General features: G+C 42.5%; 1 protein-coding gene across 4 annotated transcripts in view; it reads right to left on the bottom strand.

Moving 5' to 3' along the window:
• Window positions 1-2,049: 2,049 nt before the first annotated feature.
• The window catches only part of HSD17B3 (hydroxysteroid 17-beta dehydrogenase 3), a 40,331-nt gene continuing 18,252 nt past the window's right edge, over window positions 2,050-24,128 (bottom strand). The window contains exons 6-11 of one of the 4 annotated variants that reach the window (XM_053294957.1): window positions 21,113-21,148; window positions 15,762-15,796; window positions 15,210-15,291; window positions 14,980-15,045; window positions 14,692-14,841; window positions 2,050-11,005 (exon numbers count right to left, since the gene is read on the bottom strand). In XM_053294957.1, the coding sequence (XP_053150932.1) occupies window positions 10,889-11,005; window positions 14,692-14,841; window positions 14,980-15,045; window positions 15,210-15,291; window positions 15,762-15,796; window positions 21,113-21,148 (486 nt within the window). In that variant the 3' untranslated portion in view covers window positions 2,050-10,888. Of the gene's footprint in view, window positions 11,006-14,665; window positions 14,842-14,979; window positions 15,046-15,209; window positions 15,292-15,761; window positions 15,797-21,112; window positions 21,149-24,128 lie in introns of all 4 variants that reach the window. The other 3 variants (XM_053294959.1, XM_053294960.1, XM_053294958.1) reach the window with 3 other exon arrangements.

Genomic DNA, 24,128 nt, shown 5'->3' with positions numbered 1-24,128 from the left:
GATGTGCACTACTGGGTACACATCTGCTTTGACCCTTCCTAGGGAACATGATTGTGATTTACTTCTGAACAACTGTGCAGCATATTGTACAACTGAGCGGGTTTTCTAAGTAGTCTGAAATTTACTCTGCTCAGAGCTAGTTTTGTAGGTTAAATGCTGAATTACTTTGGTCTTGAGAATAGCACTTCCTACCTATGTTCTTGCCTCTGCTCCACGCCCCCTCTTAATACCTCCTCCAACAAACCATTTGTGAGCAACAGACCACTACGAAGGCATTACAAATCTCTAGTGTTTTCTCTTCCAAAGCCGATGGACTCTGTAAAGGCCAACCTGAATGTTCACCATAAGGAAGGGCACAAAAGAACCATTTTTCAGAAATATCCATTCCGCTCTTGACTGCACAATGTACTGTCAATGCAACAATATGTTGCAACTGACATCTTGTTTTCAAGGTAACACAGCTGTTACAGACGGTCTTTGTTTACAGAAGTACATCCTGCTCCATAAATCTCAGGAAAGGGGAAATTCATTATCAACTCTCCTGCATTTTTGTGAACACATAGCTTCTTTTATCTTTATGAAATGGAGAGAACAACTGAATAGAAGGAATTGCTACAGAAATGTCCCCATCAGTTCAGAACACTTAAGAAGATGTTCTGAGGGATGTGTGTGGCCACTGGACATAGCCTCCATTTCTAAAGCAGAAGTGCAACTTCCTATAGATGTCTGTAGGATGATAAATAAAGACAGTCTATCATTGCTCAGCACAATTGTGCACTAAATTAGATGTAGTGAGATTTTTGCTAGTTGAGGATTGCAGCTTATAAAAACATAAAAAGAGTCCTGTTGGATCAGAGCAAGTTCAGCATTCTGTTCCCCACAGTTACCAACTAGATCCTTCTGGGAAGCCCGCAAGCAGGTTGTGAAAACTGTCCTCTACTGTTGCTATCAAAAGGAAATTCAGTTCAGAGGTGTACTGCCTCTCTGACCATGGTGATTCCACATAGTCATCAAGACAAACAGCCCAACCTCAAATTCTCTACCGAGTTCTCACTGACCTGGAGGATGGTGCACTAAAAATGAAACCTTGTTCACTCAGTTTTGCAGCAGGAACAGTGACAAGACATAACATAGTGGATTAATTATGAAATCCCCTGCAGAAGCAACCAGATTGGTACACTGAGGATGTGAGGAGTGTGGATTCATTGACATTCTTCACACAGCAGGCTTTACTGAAAGTTTACTGTGAAGCTTTACAGCGAACTTGAAGTTGTCCCATAAAACCTACACAAAAAGTGGATTTTTTTTACCCCGGATATAAATCGGGCTACACATGCAGTGAAAAAACTCAAATTGTGTGTGAAGTGCTCCCATATAGTTCGCAGGAACATCAGGCTAAATCTGCCCTATATGTTAACACATTCCCTCCTTTCCAGAGGAGATGAGATCTAAAGGGCTTTTGAAGCCCTATGTGAAAAATGTCATGCAGTTTGGTATGTAGCAAAGCAATCATACAATAGCTTTAGTACTCATTTGCTGTGTCACCACAATACTGCCAAAAGTCAGTCCAGGTTGTGGCATTTTTAGTGTGGCCTTGTGTTACGAATATGATGAACTGTATCAGTGGAAGGTGAGTGGGCTTTTGAAAACAAGAAGTAGGCTCCATTCTGTCTTCCAGGCAGCCTCACAGAGGTGGGCCTTTAAAATGCTGCATTCCCTCTGGAATTGCCCTACAGTGTCCTGGGCAAGGAAGCAATGTCATTATGTTGCATCTTTTCTCCAGTGCATTCTTGGGGGAAATGGCTGCTCCCCAAACTATAGGGCAGGACATATTACCCCCATTATTACCCCCATATTACCCCAACTATAGGGAGGGCCATATTACCCCCAATAATGCATCCGGGAAAGGATGCTGCGACATTGCTTCCTTACCCAGGGCCTTGTGGGAACATTCTAGAGGGGAGAGGTGGCATTTAAAGTGCAGCTACAGTGGCTATCAGGAAAGCAGCCAGATATCATCAGAGTGATACAGTAATTACTAGTATTGGATCTGAACTAATTCCAATATTTATTTTATTTAAAATATTTATATCCTGTCCCTCCAGCACACTGCTGCTTGGGGCAGCTTACAATAAAAGCATAAAAATATAAAATCCATGATAAAAGAGTAAAAGACAATAAAATACAACATATCACCCTAAAACAAATTAGAAAACAGAGCAGATAAGACAAGTAGAATGATAGCCAATACCAAATAATGTCCTCTGTGAACAGCCTACAAGGAACCAGAAACAAAAGGCACCAGCAAACCAGGAGATTTCACAGGTGGCAAATTTACTTCGAAGTTCAAGGAAAAGGTGTGCATTTGTACATCAGGGGGAATTGTCTTGAAGTCCCTGCGAGGTATCAGGGAGGGGGGGCACTCCATACACAATTTTGGGTTTTTTCCTGCACTTTGGAGCTTAGCCTGAATTATCCCCATACTAAAATGTTCCACTTTCTATGGTGACTTTTTGGGATACTTTGAAGTACCCCGATGTTTCTTCTGAGATGTATGGGGGCATATTGATAGAGTGACAACTTTTTTCTTTGCATTTTAAAAAGATTTTGCTGGGTGATCTTGAGGAACACCAGCAAGACCACCGTCTTTGTCAAGTTAGTGGTCTTCCACAAGACTACTGACCACCAGGGGGGAAATAAATAAAAGAGAAAGAAAAATGATCCGTGCTTCTCTGCCCACCTGGCTTGCTTTCCCCATCCCCTCTGCAGCTGCTTTCTGGGCAGGAGGGAGGCCACCAGTTGGGTGATCTTGTGGAAGACCCCCTAAAACAAGTTAAATTAATATATCTTTTTTTAAAAAAAATGTTTTTAATTCATTGAAATGAAAGGTTTTTAAAGCGCACACCACACATGCATGGTAGGGGAAAAAAGGAGGTGCGGCATCTCAGCTATTCTAGAGAAAGACCTGGGAGCAAGCAGTATGGACGGTCCATGGGGAAAATTTGAAAGGAACGGTGGGGACTCTGCATCAAAGCAGCAGTATGCAAACACCCTCAGAAATGTTATTATTTTGGCTTCAGGCTACAGCTTCTATGCGACTAATGATTAGTCGTGTAATCCCACGATTAAGACTGCCATCTAGGAAAGCCCCAGGAGTCACTAGTACTGCAGTGTTCTGCAAAAACCATTTTTAAAAAGTACATATGTGCTCTAATACTATAATATGCAGCAGTTCTCACACAAGCAGAAAATCATTGAATTAAGTTTCACTTTTCTTGTGTAGCACTCTAGTATGAGATATAAAATGGTCTTTCCATGGACAGAAGAGACCTTTTGGATGTGAAAATGTGATCCAATCCACAGTATTATCAGTTATCTTGTTTATGTCTGCGATTCCGTGAAGCCAAGTAATGCATGATCAAGAAAATTGCCACGTCCTTTATCTTCCCAATTACCATCTGAGCAGTTTTGAGGCAGATATTTCTCAGGGACATGGGCCTTCTTCCAACAGAAGCTAGCTATTCTCCAACTACAGCTCTGGCACATTACAACTGTCTTCCTATGAAACTGCAGACTAATAATCTCAGTTTTGTGTTCAAATGCTTATAGTTGCAATAGATAATTCAACACCAAGCCCATTCTCACTCAGCCCAAGGTTAAGCAGTATGGGGATTTAAGGCTTGTGGGAGAAAAACTAACTGTGCATATGTCATTATCTTGTCATAGGCTGCGTAGTCATATTTGTCATGGAAAATTAGCTAAATGTATACAGTTGGTCCAAGAAGCAGTCTCAGCTGTCTAACTTCTTGGTCCTCCCTGTTACTTTCCAAAACGACTGTGTGATATTCCCCACAAACACTGTACATGTAGCAATTCCAAGGCCAGCCCTATCCTGAGCTCTTCTCCCGCAGATGCAATTCCAGGCTATGCTGCTGCAACCCCATAAATCTCTCAGGCAAAGTGCACATCCAATTCTTTCTCTTGTGGGTGGTCTTTGAGAACAGTAGGGTCCTGTCTCTTCTGCCAGTCAAGATAATAGAGTGTTTACAACACCAGGGATCAGTGGTTCGCTTAAAAAAAACCTGTGCTGTAAATGGCTTGTCTAGACAGATTTGCAACTCTGACCTCTTCAGAAGTAATGTTCTGACTCACTTAAGGCTGCAATCCTCAAGCCACTTACTCCAGAAAAGCCTTATTAACAACAATGGGATTACATCGTAACAAATGGTTGAAGACCTGAGGCCTTAAAGCAGATGTAATCTATCGAGTCAATAATACATTGTAGTTAAAAGCAGTCTTGTTCCAAGCCATTTCCTTTCCCGTTAATCTACTTATCTTGGTGACTGACAAAGTACAAATATTCTGTATGAAACAATGTCCCCTTGAGGCAAGCTCAGTAACTGGAAATCCTCAGAAAGGGCTGTTTGTGTTGCAGAACTCCAAAATATCGCACACCTGATTGAGTTGAGCCAAGCAATGTTTTTCTCAGACAGCAAATCATAAATTACCAGAGCTTGTTATAGCAAAGATAGACATCATGCAGTCTGTTTTCATAAGCAGCTGATCATGTGAGACACAGGACTGGTTTGGATGATACTGTCTGACCCCTTCACATGATGCGAGTGTCCCATGAGTCTGCACATCCTGACCCCCTCTTGGTGTGCAGGGGCACTGACACTTGATCATATGCTGGGGGTGTGTGTCATCTGAGCCACCCATTTGTCCTCCCCCCCCACCCAAAATTCAAGCAGGCAACATTATGAGGGGGAGAGAGGCAGGACAGGCACCCTCATGGAGTGTTCATATACTTATTACATGGAAACAGGGCTGTCGGACAGTATCATCGGACTGATTCCCAAAGACTAAAGATTCCAAAAGATGGCAGGAAACAAAAACTGCTGTGACCAAGTCCACACTTTGGGATCAGCAGAGCAACAAGCAAATTTCCTAGGGAAGGCAGGTGCTTTTCCTGTGACATCTCATTCAGGAAGCCAGCAGTGCAGACAATGACATAACAAATCTATATGTTTAGCAGGGGGAGAGCAACTGTTCCTATCCAACTCTACCACAGCATCCCTACCGAGGTAGTTGCTGGGTCTATCTTATGGTCGTTTGGTTTTTTTAAGAGCCCTTTAGGGGACAGGGCATCATCTTATTTATGATTTATTTTTCTTTGTAAGCTGCTTTGAGAGCTTTTGCTCCCTTTCCAAAGTAATGTTTTTTAGTTTAACCCCTGCTAACTGGGCAAAGATGCACCTTTTTAACATGGTGATTCTCTTTATTTAGCAGGGGGAGAGTAACTGGCCCTATCCACCCCCAGCACAGCATCCCTCCAGTGGCTGTTGCTGGTGTCTATATTATTATTATTTTAAAGATGGTGAGCCCTTTGGGGACAGGGAGCCTATTGATTTATATCTATGTAAATTGCTATAGAACCTTTGTTGAAAAGCAGTATATAAATATTTGTTGTATTAGTTCACTTCTTCCCTACCCAACACTCTTCTCTCATGTGTAACCCCCAGACACACCCACCATGGCAACCACAATTCCACCAGCAACTGCAGATCTAGGTTAGAGATGTTGGGTTTGGAACTGTAAGTAGGGTAGAGTATGCCGACATTGTCAGGTATGGACAACATGCCCGGCACCAGCATAGCCTTCCAGAAACCACACTGGGCTCTCCCGCATGCTCTGGGAACCAGTAGTTCACAGCAACTATACTTGTCATGTAACATATGAAGCTGCCCACTGTGAAAAGAATGTGAGCCATTCCTTTTCCAGTTTGTCCAACACAGTGAACCTTAGAGTAAGACCATATTCAGTAGCTAGATTATCAGCTGGAGGCTTTACAGATAGGGCTTCTACCCCGAATCTACTTCAGAAGAGATTGTGTGTGTTCACACACCAGCCAAACACTCTACAGTCCCTTCAAGATCCCTAGACCCACTCCACACACAAATCAGGCTTTGTCTTGCGAATTCTAGTTTATCTCAATATATTTATGGGATTATAAAATGCTGATTTTAAGCTACTTTTTCTGAAAATGCTGGAACAAATAGGGAGAGGCACTGACATAGAATCATTAGCATGATAAGAGGGATACTCTCTTTAGAAACGCAGATATAGCTCTTTAATAATCTCTCTCTCTCTCCCCCTCCCCCCATTGGCTAGAAGGAAAATATGGAGGCATGCCATGTGAACTTGCAAAAACAAAAACCAAGAGTAGATGGGAAGGGCTGCTTCCCTCAATGCCGTGAGTGGAATTCAAAGTGGCTTTGCTCAACATTTACCCCTCAGCATGATGCCATGAGCAAATAACTCCCTGGAGATTGGAATGATGCAGTTTCATCTGGGCCATGGTCAAAGCCGGACCACGAGAGAGTCTGGCCTGAACTGAATGACCCCCACTTATACTGGAAGGGATCAGCCAAAGACTAACCCAGCCCCAGAATTTACAGATGTAGTCAACCTATTGTAGATGTAGATGTAGTTGACTACCTATGTCCATGCAATAAAATAAAGCAGCAATACAAAAGCATCCACAATGCAATAAAGTATATTAATTAGTTTATCCCCATGGACATTAGTCAAGGCATATTTATTAACACTACAGTAGGAGCATTAAGTTAACACAATGCAGTATAGTTTGGGTTAGAAGCCACACAGCTCCGCTGAGAGCAATAAGGCCAGCTCATTATTTATTTAAAATAATTATGCCCCGCCCCTCCAGTACACTACTGCTCAGGGCAGCTCACAACATTAATAAAATAGATACAATGCAAAATAAGATTAAGTTAAAGTTAAAAGACCAAGCTAAAACCACAATTAAAGCTAAAAACTAGTGACTATAAAAACTAAAGAACCTAGGAGATATATACAGCCTTGTCTGTTGCTGCCCTGAGACTCTGGAATCCGTTCCCTGCTGAAATAAGAGCCTCCCATCTCTGACAACTTTTAAAGAGTCCCTAAAGACTTATTTTTTCACCCAAGCTTTTTAACATGACCGTTTTAAATTATTTTAATGTTTTCATTTTTTAATCTGTTTTATGTTGTTGTAAACTGCCCAAAGATGGAAGTTTGGGGTGGTCTACAAATTGATAAATATAAGCAGCAGATAACACATTTTAAAGCCTCTTAAAGCTTAGAAGCATTACATATCAGCTAAGTGTCATACTTTGATTTAGCATTTCAAATGTTTGAACATAAAATTGAGTCTTCAAAGCTAAATCAAATTTGCATGGGGGATCTTCTTTTAGGAAAATTTAGGGGGAAAACTATTATTGATTGATTGATCATATTTATATACCACCCAATATTTGCATCTCTAGGCAGTGTACACAAAGCAAAACAGTAAACACAATTAAAACAATTTCATGGAATAAAACGTTAAAAATGACCTCATAGGACAAAAACAATTAAATGGTTTAAAATTAACTTCAATTAAAAGCCTGAGAAGTCAGGTGTGTCTTGAGGGTCATTTTAAAAGCAATGATATGAAGATGTTCTTATTTCGACAGGGAGCCCCAGGGCAGCCACAGAGAAGGCTGGTCCTGAGTCGCCACTGAATAAGCTGGTGGCAACCATAACTGGACTTCTCGAGATGATCTTAATAGGAGACAGGGTTCATGACAGAGAAGGTGCTTGCTTAAGTATCCTGGATCCAAGGGATTGAGGGCTTTATAGGTAACGACCAGCACTTTGTATTTCACTCAGAAACAAATCGGCAGCCAGTACATTTTTAAAAATGGTGTTATATGGTCCCTTTGGGTTGTCGTGGAGACCAGTCCAGCTGCCACATTCTGTACCAATTGTAGTTTCTGGATTATGTACAAAGGCAGCCCCCCATAGAGTGCATAACAGTAGTCACGCCTGAGGGTTACCAGCATATGCACCATTATTTTAAACCCATTTACATCTAGAAATGGGAATAGCCAACATATCAGATGAAGCTGATAAAAAGCACTCCTGGCCACTGCCACAAGCTGAGAAACCAGAGAGAGTTTTGGATCCAGGAGCACTCCTAAGCTCAGGATATAACTATGAGTGTGTGGATGGGTTCAAAGAACCAGGGGCCCCCAGCTCCTGAGAGCCCTCAAGGGGTGGGCATGGGCCCAGGGGCGTAACTACCATTAGGCAAGGGGAGGCAGTCGTCTTGGGGCCCCACTCGTCTTGGGGCCCCACTGCCTCGAGGGGCCCCCCAGAGGCACATCACATGACTCCTCACCTACCCATGTTGCATCCCCTATGAATTATGTTGAGTCTCTTGGAGATCGGCAGGAGCAGAGAGTAAAAAAACTAGATTCAATGTGAACTAGATATTTACCGTATTCATTAAGGGGATGTGAGTGTGAGTGCACGATATATTGTGAAGTGTGTTTGTGTGTGTATATCAGCAAGGGGCCCATTTTAAAATCTTGTCTCTGGGCCCCCTCCAACCTTGCTATGCCCCTGCATGGGCCTCCTCTACCCTAGCTACCCTGCCTAAGTTACATACCTGATCTTTCAGGGGGAGTGTAACCTCATCCAAAATAAGCAGATCTAAACCATCTCTTGAGTCTAGAAACCCACCCCATCATCTTATTTGGATTCAACTTCAGTTGGTTATCCCACATCCAGCCCATTACTTGCTCCAGGCAGGCATTTAGGGAAGTTATGCCATTTCCTGATGAGATTGATATGGAGAAATAGATCTGGGTGTCATGAGCATATTGGTAACACCCTACACCAAACCTCCTGATGATCTCTTCCAGCAGTTTCATGTAGATGTTAAAGAGCATTGGAGATAGTATGGAGCCTCGTGGAACTCCATACTTTAATTCTCTCTTTGCAGAGCAGCAGTCTCCAAGCAACACCATCTAGAATCTACCAGAGAGGTAGAAATGGAACCACTGTAAGTACAATGCTACCCAATCCTCCCTCCCTCAGGCGACCCAGAAATATAATGGTTACAATTACCACCGGCTCATTTGGTGGTGACTCAAGACCAGGCCTTCTCTGTGGCTGCCCCGGGGCTCTGGAATACGTTCCCTCTTGAAATAAGAGCATCTCCTTCGCTCCATGCTTTAAGGAGGAACATCAAGACCTACCTGTTTGCCCAGGTTTTTAACTGAAAATTTTAAAATAATGTGTTTCTTTTGAGTTTGTTTTTACTTCATTTGTTTTGTGAATTTTAACTGTTTATATTATTTTACATTTGTTACATTCAACTTTGTACACTGCCTAGAGGTGTCTAAATAAGGTGGTATAGAAATATAAAATGTCATATTTGGTGGTAAAGAAAGCTGCTGAGAGATACAAAACAGCAGAGTTGCACTCCCTCAGTATTGGAGATCATCCGTCAGGCTAACCAAGGCAGTCTCAACCACATAGCCCACTCAAAAGCTGGTTCGAAATGGATCCAGATAATCTGTATGATCCAAAACTGCCTGGATCTGAGAGGCCACAACCTGCTCAATCACCTTGCCCAACCATGGAAGTTTGGAAACAGCTCTAATTAGCTAACTCTGAGGGATTCAATGTAGGTTTCTTCAAATATCTAATAATAGCCTCCTTAAGACAAGGAGGCATCCTGCCCATCCTCATTTATAATATTTACCAAACCTTCTGATAATATGATTACCAGGTGAAATAAGCCAAGTTGGGCAAGGGTCAAGAGAACAGGTTGTAGGACATATAGAAGCAGTTTTTCCACATCCTCAGGAGTCACAAACCAAAAGTGACTCAATCTAATCCTATAAGAGGAGTTGCTGGATACCTCCATAGTAGACTCTATAGTAAGTGTGGAATCCAGTTCGGCCCAAATACAAGATATTTTCTCCATGGAAAAAAATCACTGAAGACACCACAGCAAGTAACTGAAGGTTCCAAGTTCAAGGGTTCACTCTTCTGATTAACAAAATTGAACAGAGTTGAGTCTCTGTTCCAATATTAGCTTTCAGTGTAGCTTATATTATCTCCAGATTTTTCATTATATTCAAATATTTTATTTTGTCAGTGAATTCAAGTCTCCAAAAATGATCCATAGATCTCCTTAGCTCTGCTTAGCTTAATAGCTTTCAACAAAACCTATTAATTGTTAAGACCTCATTCTTCCCATTACAACCCCCTCCCCACACCACTAAAAACATTGTCAGTGGTAGAGCATCTACTATACCAACAGGGGTTTGGAGTGCACATAGAGGGGGGTGACTGAGATAAATGCCCTCTTCGTGCAATTAAAAGATCCTGAGACCACATCAGTAATTATGTCTGGCTCTGGTGACATCAGGGCAGATGTCCTCTTGGCACAACCCCATCCTGTTCAGTGCTCATCTAAACTGATCCCAGTTTAGTCCAACTAAAACACCTATTAGTCCCACTTGCTAATATGAAATACTGCCCTGCCCTTTCTAGTCTGGTACTGGTACCATAAGCACTTACCCCACAAATGCTGCTGGACATCACTCCTGAGTGTCCTGTCCAGGTATTCTTCTGTCCTCTACCAAACCTCCTCCTGCAATAACAGTGTCCTCCCAGCAGACAGTACTTCCACATAGTTGCCAGACCTTTCAATTCTGAAACTGCTAGTTCTTTCAATACTTCAACACAATATTTTAAAAATAATGTAAAAATTACTATTAACTAACTAAATCAGCAATATTGTGAAAGTCAAATTGGTTGGAATATGTACCATATGTCAACAGATTACAGAAGGGATTGCAAAACTAGAAGCTCTTAACACATGATTCAAAATCAAATGGAGATTTTAAAAAGAAAATGAGACTAGCCATTACTTTGAAGGGCTCTTCCTAATTGTACGGGAAGCTTTTCAGTTGATCAAGTTAATTCTTGACATAATTCATACCAGTCCATCAAGACAGAATTCACAATGACTCATGAGAAGACTTGATCATGTATTCCCCCCCCCCCCACTCTTTTTCAGGTAACTTGACATAACGCTGAGGAATGACTCTTGCACTTGGACACTGTAGAAGACCCACAAAGGAATACACCACACAAAGCGTGCCTATAAGTAGTATATAAAAGAAACAAAAATATATGTTAAGATCTCATAACACAAGAGAAATGCCACCACGTTTATGATTAATAAGACAAGATTAAACTCTATTGAAAACTAATGTTTTAAAGGGGAAAAGAAGATTTATAGTAAGTTAAACCAGCAATCAGGCTTACATCCAGTAAAAAGTGCGCTGTCGAGTTGATTTTGACTCCTGGTGCCCACAGAGCCCTGTGGATTTCTTTTGGTAGAATACAGGAGGGGTTTACCATTGCCTCCTCCCATGCAGTATGAGATGATGCCTTTCAGCATCTTTCTGTATCGCTGCTGCCTGATATAGGTGTTTCCCATAATCTGGGAAACATACCAACTGGGATTTGAACTGGCAACCTTCTGCTTGTTAGTCAAGCATTTCCCCACTGAGCCACTTAAGGTGACGTAGGCCCATGCAAATATTCAGCTCCAAATAGCCAAGGCTAAATAATCTGTATAGGCCCAACTGGCACCACATGGGGACAAGCATTCCCAAAGAGCACCTCCACATGGGATCCTGATCATTACCGGACTCCCTGGTGCTTCCAAGGGCCCCTTAAGGAGAACAGAGCCTTACTGTATTTCAGTGCTATCTGGGAAGGCATGCCAGAGAATGCTGGAACATATAGTCCTTTGCCAATGCTTTCCTATAAAGCACAAAGATGAAAGCACTGAGAAAGGACTACAACTTCCAATGCTCCCCACACACCATCTAAGGGGCTGCTGAAACAAAGCAGGGCTCTGTTCTCTTTAAAGGAACATTGGAACCAGCAGGGAGGTAGTTAGCTATCTGGGTCCTGTGCAGAGATGCGCATTGGGAACTCACCTCCATGTGGCACCTGTGGGGCTTGTGGATGTAGTGATCAGATTTCCCTGGGGAGTTCACTGGAAGTGAACCTTGTCTTGACTGACAAGCTGGTGAACTCCAGGGCTCAGCCAATCAGTATAACAGGTGGGTGGAACCTAGAGAGCTGTTGCCTGGAAGAGGGGAGTTCTTTGTTAAGGAAGGACATGTGGCCATGGAGTTTGGCTGCAGGAAAATGACACTGCAGATCCTTTCCTAAGGCATTGCAAAAGACTATAAACATTTATACTTGCCTAAGACAACCTACTTTTGTAATCCTATTAAGTATTCTTAGCTGAATTTAAAGCTAAGAAAGCCTCAGAAGAAAGCAGTCTGTGGTAATTAAATAAAACTGGGGTTTTTTTAGTTCTTTGCTTTTTACAAGCCCCTCCAAGTTGATTTTTAACTAAGGAAAATGGGGGGCTGAAGTGGGGAGTTCTCTTGCACAATCACATCCTCAAATGGTCAGAAGCTATCAGTTTTTCTCATCCCATGTGAGCTTACACCTGGAAGATTTTTGTATTTCCCCAATTCCCAGTTACGGAGGGACATTGGAATTTTAGCACCTAATCCACTGGTCCAGTTCTGTGCAAGTTTTAGGGTGCTTGGTGGCAGCCTTTTAAACGTACCAGGAATATAGAATAGTTTTAGGACAAGCCTAGCCAGGCAGTTCAAGCAGGGATGAATCAACATTTCTTGAGCTTGTTCTGAGACAAAGACTTTAATCCACTACAGAAGATTATCCAGCTTCGGCTATTCAGAGCTAATATTCACGGGCCTAATATCCAGACGTGTAGGGATACAGTGTAATGATGTGGCACAAATAATATTCTGTTCTAGGCTGAGCCAAGATCTCAAGTGCACCAGATCCCAGACGGCTCCAAAGGTCAGAGCCAAGCAGAGTAACACATAGGACAATGTTGCATCAGAAAAGTCTAGCAGCAGACTACTGGTTCTTAAAGTTGTTTCCTTGGCCGGATGAATTGCTTCCGCCTCTCTCCTTGGAAAGGCACTGTTCTTTAAAGGGACCTTGCTCCATTCCTGAAGTCCTGGCTGACACTAGTGGATCTCTGCTACAACCACAGTTCCTCAGGGATCTCCCCTGAGTCAGGCAGGACATTGTCCTCAGGTTGAGTTGGAGTTGCTGGCTCATATCCACCTGGCTGTCCTGGTGTGGGGAGTCCCACTAACAAGAGGTTACCTGGGGTATGGATCCTAGATTGTTCCCAGCCTCTCACATCCCCTGCACTTTGTGTGTCATCTCCCAATTGTGGATGGTCTTGGACTGGGGTGCTGACTCATGACAAATAAAGGAATATCTGTTCCAGACTAGTACTTGCACTAGTGAAGGATGCTGACATGTTTGCACAATGTGATGTGCATCCTTGTATGCAACCTGGAGATGGCTTTCCACAGGCAGTTACTCAGCATCATAGAGCACCACGCAGCTCTGCAAACCTTTTAAGCACATTCGTCTTCTCTCACTGCCTTAGCACAAGACTAGTCTGGGTGTGTTAAAAATTGGAAGCATGGACGGGCACCTGCCAGGGCACACATCTCAGGGAGTCCTCCATCACCTAGGCCAGGGTTTCATAATCTTGGGCTCCCAAATGTTGTTGGACTACAACTCCCATCATCTCCAGATATGGCCTTTGTGGCTGAGGATGATGGGAGTTGTAGTCCAAAAAAATCTAGGGGCCCAAGGTTAAGGAACCCTGACCTATGCAGTACCCTGACCTATGCAATATTTCAGCTATATAATAAATACCACCACTGAGAGGAGTTTGCTTTTTCTTTTTTTAGGGTAGCAATGAGAACACAGCAATGACAAAATTTAATTTCACTGCCAAATGGTTGTCAGGGCTTGTGCGGAAGATCCCTGTGCATGCAGCAATTAGGAAAGGGAATATTATTTAACTTTATTCTAGAAATGTGGGATCCTTGCATTTGACATTTAGGCAACATAGAGGAAAGAGGGAAATCTTACCACTGCACCATTGTTCTCAACAATGAGATGCAGGTCCACCACCAGTAGAGAACCACACCATACCTTCAGTAACATCTAAACTAAAGTATTACTGTAATGGAGACCATCTCCCTCTCCAAGAAAGAGACTACAGTTGCAATCCTGTGCATACTTACTTGAGGGTAAACACCATTTAAACACAGTGGAATTTACAGGACATGTGCAGAATTTAGGGGTGTGCAGAACTGGTTATATTCAAACGGAACTGGCCCGGTCCTGAATCATCCCAGACCCCCCCAAAAGGGGTGCTGGTTCGGGTTTGAGCCAAACCAGCCTCAATTCTAGTGAACTGGTTTGGAATCTGGTGAGGATTCTCCTTTGCAAGCAAGGGGGAACCCTGCCTGCATAAAAAAAATCCTCATGGAGCGGGCGAGAGGACATCTGTAGTCTAAGGAGGGAGGTGGCCAGCGGTGCAGCTCCTCCTCTGGACTTGGCTGCGCTGGAGTGCCGGGCCCAGCCTGGAAAGGAGGCACACCACCACCCTCTCAGAAAATCTCAGGATTTTCTTTCCTCACCAGATTCCCCTTTACAGGCATGACTCCTCAAACCGCTGACCGTTTTGACACTTGGACAGGCTCGCAGTCCAATTTGAGTTTGGTTGAACCAAACCACTGGAATCTGTTCGTGCACAACCCTAGCAGAATTGTGAAGTAAAATATTTAAGACAAAATTAGATGTGTTACTGAAGGTCATAATAAAATGTATAAATCCCAAGAATGTTAGAGAGACCTATTTCTCTCATCATCTTACAATTTAACAACCTTACCATTTTACATTTTATCGTTTAATTACCAAGATTTCATGGGCTAAGCATCCAAACGTCTCATCACCAAATGTGACATAATCCAGTGACTCTCTAGCAAACTCTTCTGCTTTCTTGTTGATGAAACTGGGCTTTGAGTACATGGTCATTTGAGTAGACACACCATAAGGAGTCATTACCTGAAATGAAATAAAAGAGCAGCAATAACAGTGACAATAAACCAGCAGATCCTTGAGGGCTTTGTTAAAACAGCCAAGTTTCCTCAGCAATTGTATCTATTCAGAGGATTAATCCAGCAATAGATTGGAATAGGTCACCTGTATGATGATGCCCTTTTCTTTATATTCCACTTGAAGTGCTTTGGAAAATGTGTATATAAAAGCCTAGATTGAGAAAATTAAATATATTAAATGAGAAGAGTACGACATTAATTGGGTATGTTTGCGCTTCACCTAATTACCAAAACATTAGACATCAAATATCAGGCAGGCATATCCATACTACACACTTCAACTTAATAGTGTGAATACAAGAAACATATTCTTACTTTAGAAGCTGAATAGATGGTATACATTGGACAGGGAAAGGTGCCAAAGGCAGAAGAAATATTCAGAATAAATCCCTTTTGTCTGAAAAAAACAATACAATTCAGTGTAAATAATATGTTGTTTTACCCAGAACTTTAAATTTCTCTTTTGATTTTAAAACTGAAAATATAAAACGTCCTTTCCATCCACTTTCTCACATCATGTATAATTGTATGGATCTATCAAGTCCTCCCCCTAGTAATTGCGGGGAGGGAATGTCAGTGTCTTGCCTTTCCCTATTGTTGGAAGAAATTAGTCAAACAAAAAATGCAAATGTGTTTTTACTTTACATTATTATATAGTTCAGAAAATTAGCAGGGGGTACACACATAGTTCTGTTCTGGGGTGCTACATACAATGGCACCAAACCGCATGTCCAGCATCAATACCTGAGCACTTGGTACAACTGGGTGCATGACATGAAAGGACATGAAATCAACTTATTAATGTTGGGAAGCATCTTTTTTCTGGTGGTGGTGGGACCACCCAGAGCTCATATCAAAGAGTTTTACCTTGGCACCATTTGTTTCAAAATTATCTGTGTCATCTAAGGAAGAAAGAAAGCATATTTCCAGTTGTAACTGTGCATATTTGGACATATGGTGAACAGAAATTGCTATACATTAGACAAAATGTTCCCAACCTTGGATTCCCAGATGCTGCTGGATTACAATTCCCATCATCCTCAGATCCAGTCACCAAAGGTGATGGAAATTGTAGTCCAACCATATCTGGTGACCCAAGGTTAAGAACCTCTCTATTAGAATGTAAGAGCCCTGCTGGATCAGACCAAAGATTCTCCATCCAGCACTCTACTTCCCACCATGGCTAACTAAATGCCTCTAGGAAGCAAGCCAACAATCAGGGCTTGAAGGCCCTGTACTTCTGAGGATAATGGGATATCAGGAATAGCTTGATCCAACAGGGCTATTCAAAGCAATATATTTGATATGACACTGTTCTTACAAATACAGAGAAAGATAGAACTTCTGATCGTATGGGGTTTGGTTCTGCTGGGCAATTGGGAGGATAGGGCATACATGCTTGAAGGTTCTCAGGATAGGTCTGCAAAGGGGCTATTGAAACACTCCTTCCAAGATCAAGCATAGTCTACAATTCCCTGGATCTGCTATGGAGGAAGTGGAGGATCATCTTGGGTTGTGTGCCATGTGGTTTACGTGCCATGTGGTTTACGCATCAGACATGCTGCATGAGTGCTCCCCAAAGGACTGCTTCAACACCCACCCACCCAACCCTAAAGGTTTACAGGGTGGAAAAGATAGGTAATAATGAAGAGAGAGAGGAAGGACAGGAAGTAGAAGCCAAGAAATTGAGAAAGAGGGACATCCTTAAATCTGTGGAAATAATATTCCTCTCAGGACAGGTTGTGGGAGAGGAACAGCCACAATGGACAAGATGTGGTGAAAAACAAGTGAAGTACTCTAGAGCAAGGGTTTTCAACCAGAGGGACTTGAACCCATACAGCTGCTCTCAAACCTCATAGGGGGTACATAGGGTGCACAGAACTTTTCCACCTTCCTGACTCACTTGCATGCTACACCACTGGCTACCTCTCCTGGAGGAGAGCGGGAAGTGTCAGGCAGCATCCTTTCATCCTCCTCCTCCTGTCCATCTGACTGGCTGGCCAGGTGCTCAGACTCAACTCACCCCTCCCTCAGTCCAACTACCGGCTGGCAGCAAGGGAAATGCTGGCTGGTGCTTAGTGTTGGCTTTCCTTGCTGAGGGAGGCTGACCCTAGCCACTCAGTCACATGAAGAGGGGGAGGGAGAGGTGGGGTCAGGTCAGGGGTATACTGTGGCCATAAGACTCTAGAGGACAGGAGCAGAAAGAAAGCCACAGCAGAGGGGTTTGGGTTTTGATTAGTTTGTTGCCCAATTCAAGGGCAGATTCACTTAGCCTGTATTTTATTTTCCACCAACTTTGGCAAGATTTACTTGGTGGGGGGGGGGGTTTCCACAATTATTGGCTGCTTATATGAAGTAAAAGTAAAGTGTGCCGCCAAGTTGATTTCGACTCCTGGTGCTCACAGAGCCCTGTGGTTTTCTTTGGTAGAATACAGGATCGCTGCTGCCTGATATAGTACTAACAGGGATTCGAACCGGCAACCTTCTGCTTGTTAATCAAGCATTTCCCTACCCGAGCTAAAACTTTGAGAAAGAAGGTGTACACTTGTTTAAAAGAAATTTACCTAGGTCTACCTGACCTAGAGAGACATCTAACAATTCAAGGAGAAAAGTATGATGATCAAGGCTCTCTGGGTCATATATCTAGAAGGATACTGGCTGAGGTTGCAATGTACAGTGATGCTGCTTTCAAAAAACCACAACCAAGGTACACATTGAGAAATCGGGTGGCTATCAGATTATTTTGCATTGGAAGATCTGTTGCTCTTTCTGTGATCAGTTTTAGCAGATGCGGAATGAGCAGCTGTCCACAGCTGTGTAGAAAAGCCATGCCATTTGGAGAACTCTGGCCACAAGGCTGCCAAGACCCTTTGTACAACTAAGTATAGAGCTTTGCTTCAGCAGTTTTTATAACAGTTCAGAGGGAAGTATGATTATAAAGGCCTTCCATGTCAAACCTAAAGAGAGACCATCTGAGGTCATGATAAACCAGAAAGCACAACACATCAGTTCAGGTTAACTTGTTGCCCCAAACTACAAGGCAACAAATTCTCAGTGTGCCTGGATGGAGATGCTTTGTGAGTTCCAGAAGGAAGAAAATCCATTAGCCAACCAAACATAATTGTTATTTCTGCTAAACTACTGCTGAAGAATTATTAAGACACCAAGTCTTGCAGAGCCAGGCAGTGTGAGGACTCACCAGGGGAGCTAGGTGGAAGTTGAGGTCAGGTTACAAACCAGGGTCAGAAGCCAGGAAGGCAGGTCCACACAGGAGGAATGGGAAATCCGGTCTAGTCAAGACAAGGTCAGGAGCCAGGAGATCAGGTCCACACTAGGGATGTGCACAAACCAGTTTGGAGGCCCTTTTATGGGCCTCCAAACCAGTTCAAATGTCTGGTGGTTCAGCCAGATCAAAGATGAGGGGATATCTTTAAGGATGGGTGAAGGTGCTCTTACCTCTCCCACCACGTTTCCCCCACCAGAGCTGTCTTTTAAAATGCTGGCAGGGTGGCAGCGTACCTCTGGCAGTGCCTACTCAGGCCGGAAGTGCCAAGTGTGGATGCATTCAATTTTTAAACTTGTCTAATTGGCTGTGTGTAGTGATGCCATGAGCCACCCAATGGCACAGTGGGGAAATGACTTGACTAGCAAGCCAGGGGTTGCCGGTTCGAATCCCCACTGGTATGTTTCCCAGGCTTAGGGGAACACCTATATCAGGTAGTATCAATATAGGAAGATGCTGAAAGGCATCATCTCATACTGCGCGGGAGGAGGCAATGGTAAATCCCTCCTGTATTCTACCAAAGACAAGGGCTCTGTGGTCACCAGGAGTCAATACCGACTCAATGGCACACTTTACCTTTAGAGATGCCATGGATTCCTCACCAACTGTAGACAACCACCCCACTCCATTTCTCAATATCTGAATATGATTTTTATTGGTGAATAAATATGCTATTTATTGGTTTAAATATGCTAATTTAAATATGCTATGTTTGTGTGTGAAGGTGAAGGTACCAGATAATATTGGTGAAGATACCAAATCAAAGCTCACGCTGAGAAGCAGTGCTGAGTGCATTTTCATCACCACTAAATTCTACAATTGACCCTACAAAACTAGTGATAGGGATGACATCTTCCATGCCTGGGCTTTGTCACGGTCACCATGTATATCCTGAGATAAGTACATAAAATGTAATACCAAAATGACTCCTTTTGATTTAGGATACTTGTATAGGCTGGAAAAGAGCAGGGGGCATGGTGGATTAAAGCAAAATTTAAAAACCCACAAAACCAACATAATATCTAACAGCCTCCCCATCTCTGACAACTTTTAAAAAGTATTTAAAGAAACATCTATTTGCCCAGGCTTTTAATTAAATATTGATTTAACAGTTTTGACATTGTTTTAAAATGTTGTTTTAAAATTTAAGTTTTCTGTTATTTATTTTAACTGTTTTAACTTTAAGTTTGAGGTATTAATAACAGCAATAGAACAAAAAATCCACTGAGCTTTTCAGTTAAGGCTGCAATCTTACACACACTAACTTGGGAAAAAATCTGATTGAAACCAATGGTACTTACTCCTAAGTAGTCATGCACAAAATGCATTGCACTATAAAGCTTAAAAAAATGTTAAACATTACAATACACAGGTAGGCAGTGATTTACATCAAAATCAAGCGATCCTCTCAGCTGCCCTATAGAGATTCCCTGCTGACAAAAAACAAAGGCAAAATTTCTTAGGGAGATTACTTATTTCGAACCTCTCCCAGCCAGCCTCCGGTGCTTCACCTGCCTTTCTCTAAGTCCAGTGGTTGAACAGAAAAGTGACTGAAGGGTTTGGTCCTTAACTCCATTTCTACAAGGGCTAGAGCATAGCCTTTTTTAAAAAATGAAAGCTGGAAATCTGGGCAAGCTAATAGGCTAACCGGGCACTGCGGAACACACTTAACATCTGGTAAATACCTGGAAATCTGGGTGGGGGGTGGTGAAAATCTTACGCCAATGGCTGTTGCTATGGCCTACCTTGTGTTTATTTTTCGCTTGTGAGCCCCTTTGGGATAGGAAACCATTTTCTTATAACTTGCTGTATAAACCACTTTGAGAACTTGGTTGTTGAAATGTGGTATATAAATATTCTTAATGCTTGAAAAGCAAGAATTGCTTTCTCCACTGTGTTCTCTTCATGAACGTCCTAGGTACATCTGGTCAGCTGGCTGCCTACCATTTAAGAACCTAGGAAAGTCCAGCAAAGAATTTCTTATATTTGTATCCAGCGACGTGTGAATGTGCTAGAAATCTATCATCTCTGCTTAGAATGTGGACTGTGTTCTTCTTGTTCTTTTTCTGGACTCTGGACTCTCCCATAATATGTGAACAAAAAAGTAGCCAATGGATTCAAGTCAGGGATGGCAATAAGTAATGTGGCAATTCCCCCACATTACACTAACCTGCCTCCCTCGCCTCTTTTTTCTTTGCATTTCCCACATATGCCAAGTGAATGTAGAAATGGCACTGAAGAGACTGTATATTCAGTTTTTAAAATATTTCTTTCGCTTTCCTCTCAAAATGAACAACATGCACAGCACATGTTTACTAAATGTGTTTACTCAGACCTAAGTAAGTAAAGGCAAGGCAAGGCAAGGAAGACCAGAAAAGCTGGCATGGAAGAAGAGCCAGAAGGCCTGAGAAGCAAGCAAGTGTGGCTGAAAGGCTGGAGTAGAAGATGGTAAGCAGACCCTGGAGTTTGGACTAGGTTCAAGAGAGCTGCAGTGGTTGTGTGTGTCCATTGTGTGTCCATTTTGTGTGTCCAAGTGGCTTCTGGTGGGTCTATACCAGCACCTCCCTCATTCACTTTTCTAAGGGCATCTGGAGAGTTCTCAGTGAAGGAATCCTTGACCGAGAGCACTCAGATATTTTCTCTCCATGGCCAGACAAGTTAAACAAAAAGATATGTGTTCACTTCAAAAGCAACAAGGTTTTGGTTTTGGTTTTGGTTTTGGCAGGCACGCAACATGGGTCCGTAACAAATATCTGTAAAGTGAACATCAGTCACGGCAATCCAGTGTGAAAGATGTCCTCCTGTACATTTTCAATGAGTGGATAACTCAGTTGTGGTCAAATGATTTATTTTCTAAGAAGAATACTTTGTGGAATCCTTCACACACAAGAAAAATCTTTCTTTTCACAGACACAAAACTTGGGTGGATACTTACCTTGATGAGAGAAATGTTGTTGCAGTTGATGACATCCTGTTGGGAATAATAATAAATAGATTACATGGGAGTTTGGCTTACTTGGTGAAGATGAGTTGTTCAGAAGATTTGTGGATTTCAACTAAATGGATTGGGACACACCCCAAAATACAATGTTTGGAACTTTTTTGTTTATGTATCTATGCATGCTTTTAATGTAGGTTTTTAATTCATAAATATTAGATAATACTTTTAGTTGTTAGGGACAGGGGTGGAGGGAGGCCAGCAATGGCCTGAGTTCTGCTACCGCGGCCCCCCTAGCCTCACCCTCTGCACCTGACATCAGATGCAGGGAGCATTTAGCCACGCCCCCCACATCTGATCTCAGGGGCGTGGCTAAATGCCAGATGCAGGGGCGTGGTTTGACTCTCAAATGGGGCCATGTGGCCCAGTTTGGGAGTTAAACCGGCCAGTGCTGCATTCGCAGCATGGCCTGAGCAACTCTCCCTGCCCTTTAAAGGGAGGGCGAGTTGACCCAGCCATTCTGCAAAGGCAGCACTGGCTGATTTTTAGCTCAAAACACCTAAAATTTTGGTCGATTTTTAGCTCAAAAAAGGCATCAGATGCAGGGAGCATGTCTGGGGCACCAGGTGCGGCCCCTGAGAGGCGGCTGCCTGGGTTCTTTTAACCCATCCGTTCAATGGTGGCTCCGCCCCTGAGTTGGGATCAATATTTTGATATTAATGAAATGGTATTATTTTACATCCATATTTGATTAAATTGTAGTATCCCATGATCTAAGCTATTTATATATTTTAACTGAGAGCTTTCACTTGGGATTCTTTTATGCATTAATCAGAAGATTTAGTGTGACAGTTTCTAAAAGGAAACAAGAGATTTGGAGATTTGGTGCAGGTGCTACCAGTATGCTGATGACACCCAAATGATGTCAGCCTCATCGGGAGAAGGAATAACCTCCCTAAATGTCTGCCTGGAGGCAGTGATGGGCTGGATGAGGGATAACAAACTGAGACTGAATCCAGCTAAGATGGAGGTACTTATTGTGTGGGGTCGAAACTCAGGAGATGAGTTTGATCTGCCTCTTCTGGATGGGGTCACACTTCCCCAGAAGGAACAGGTGCGCAGTCTTGGAGTGTGTCTGGATCCAAGCCTCTCCCTAGTGTGGCAGGTTGAGGTGGTGGCCAGAGGTGCCTTTTATCAGCTTCGGCTGATACGCCAGCTGCGTCTGTTTCTTGAAATAAATGAGCTCAGGATAGTAATACATCTGCTGGTAACCTCCAGACTGGATTACTGTAATGCGCTCTATATGGGGCTGCCTTTGTATGTAGTCCAGAAATAACAGCTGGTTGAAAATGCAGCCGCCAGGTTGGTCTCTGGGTCATCTTGGAGAGACCATATTATTCCTGTATTGAAAGAGCTACACTGACTGCCAATAAGTTTCTGGGCAAAATACAGGGTGCTGGTTATAACCTATAGAACCCTAAATGGCTTGGACCCTGGGTATTTAAGAGAAGTATGTCTTCTTCGTCATGAACCCTACCACCTATTGAGATCATCAGGAGAGGTCTGTCTGCAGTTGCCACCAGCTTGTCTGGTGGCTACTCAGGGATGGGCCTTCTCCGTTGCTGACACAATGCTTTGGAACATGCTCCCTACTGAAATAAGAGCCTCCCCAGCTCTGACTATTTTAAAAAAAATCTTTAGAGACACATTTGTTCACCCAGACTTTTAATTAAATACTGTTTTGATATTTTTAACTTTGTTTTAAAATATTGTTTTAAGGTTTTCAATTGTTGTAATGTTTTAACTTTTTGCTGTCATTTATTTTAACCTATGTTTTCATTTCTTTGTTGTCATTTATCTGTTTTATTGTCATTTATCTGTTTTAACTGATGTTTTAACTTTTCTGTTTTTGTTGTAAACCACCCAGAGATGTAAGTTTTGGTCAGTATAAAAATACGTTAAATAAATAGATAAACAAACAAACAAACAAACAAACACTTAAGGATGAAAAACATGTTGCCATTTGAGTTGTGTGAGTGAGTAGGCCTTCTTTCTTGACCTCAGGTGTAGAAAACCCATTATAAACTACCTATTAAGCCTATCAAACAATTATTAAGTTAGACACTAACATATGTCTAATTCTGTTTTAGACACACATAATTTAGCCACTTAATATGAATGCTATTTCTTTTTTCAGCCTCTGGCAACAAACAAGCAGTCACCTTTGTGCTTACACAATGACCTTTTAAGCTGCCTGGTAAGCTGCATTCTCATCCTCACAAGAGGAGTGGAGTCCACACTTTCCGCCAATAATTTCCCCACCACTTGTCTTTACAAAAGACAGAGAGAGTGGGATGAACTCAGCCAGACCCAGAGGAGGAGCAGTTGGTGGGGGCAGGTGCAGAGGGTGGGCACCTCCCACCACATTTGCCAAACTCTGCCTGAGGCAGCTGCCTCACAGCATTATTAGGCTAGCCCTGAAAAGTTGACTGTATCATCAAAGACAATCCGTTTAATTTTCTCTCTCCAGTTGCTGCCTTGACTGTGTCAAGAGAAGGCTCCTGTACCAGCTTAAGGGATCAGGTCAACTCCAACGTAATAAAACAATTAGTTAATTTCCTTTCACTATCCCTGCAACTGGACTAAATTTGGTCCAGATTGGTTAGGCACTTCACAAGTTAGCCCATTTGCATCTCAAATGTTCACACATCCTCCACCTTGAATTGGGGTGGATGACATCATCACAAACTACACCGTTGAGGTGTCCCTATATGTCCCTACAACTGTACCCAATTTGGTTCATATTGGTCCAGGCATTCCAAAGTTGATAGTGGGGAACACATGGGGACACACAAACACACACACAAAATGCCAAGTGATCTCATAAGCTTACCCTCCTTAAATGTAATTTGTAATGATGTAATCCACCCCGATTCAAGATGGCAGACATGTGAACGTTTAAGGCGCAAGTGGGCTAATGTGGATCGTCTAACCAATTTGAACCAAATTTGAT

This window comes from Hemicordylus capensis, chromosome 2 (genome assembly GCF_027244095.1).
Source record: "Hemicordylus capensis ecotype Gifberg chromosome 2, rHemCap1.1.pri, whole genome shotgun sequence".
Taxonomy (NCBI): domain Eukaryota; kingdom Metazoa; phylum Chordata; class Lepidosauria; order Squamata; family Cordylidae; genus Hemicordylus; species Hemicordylus capensis.
Note: the sequence above shows the minus strand (reverse complement) of the source record. Positions and strands in the feature narration are given on the sequence as shown.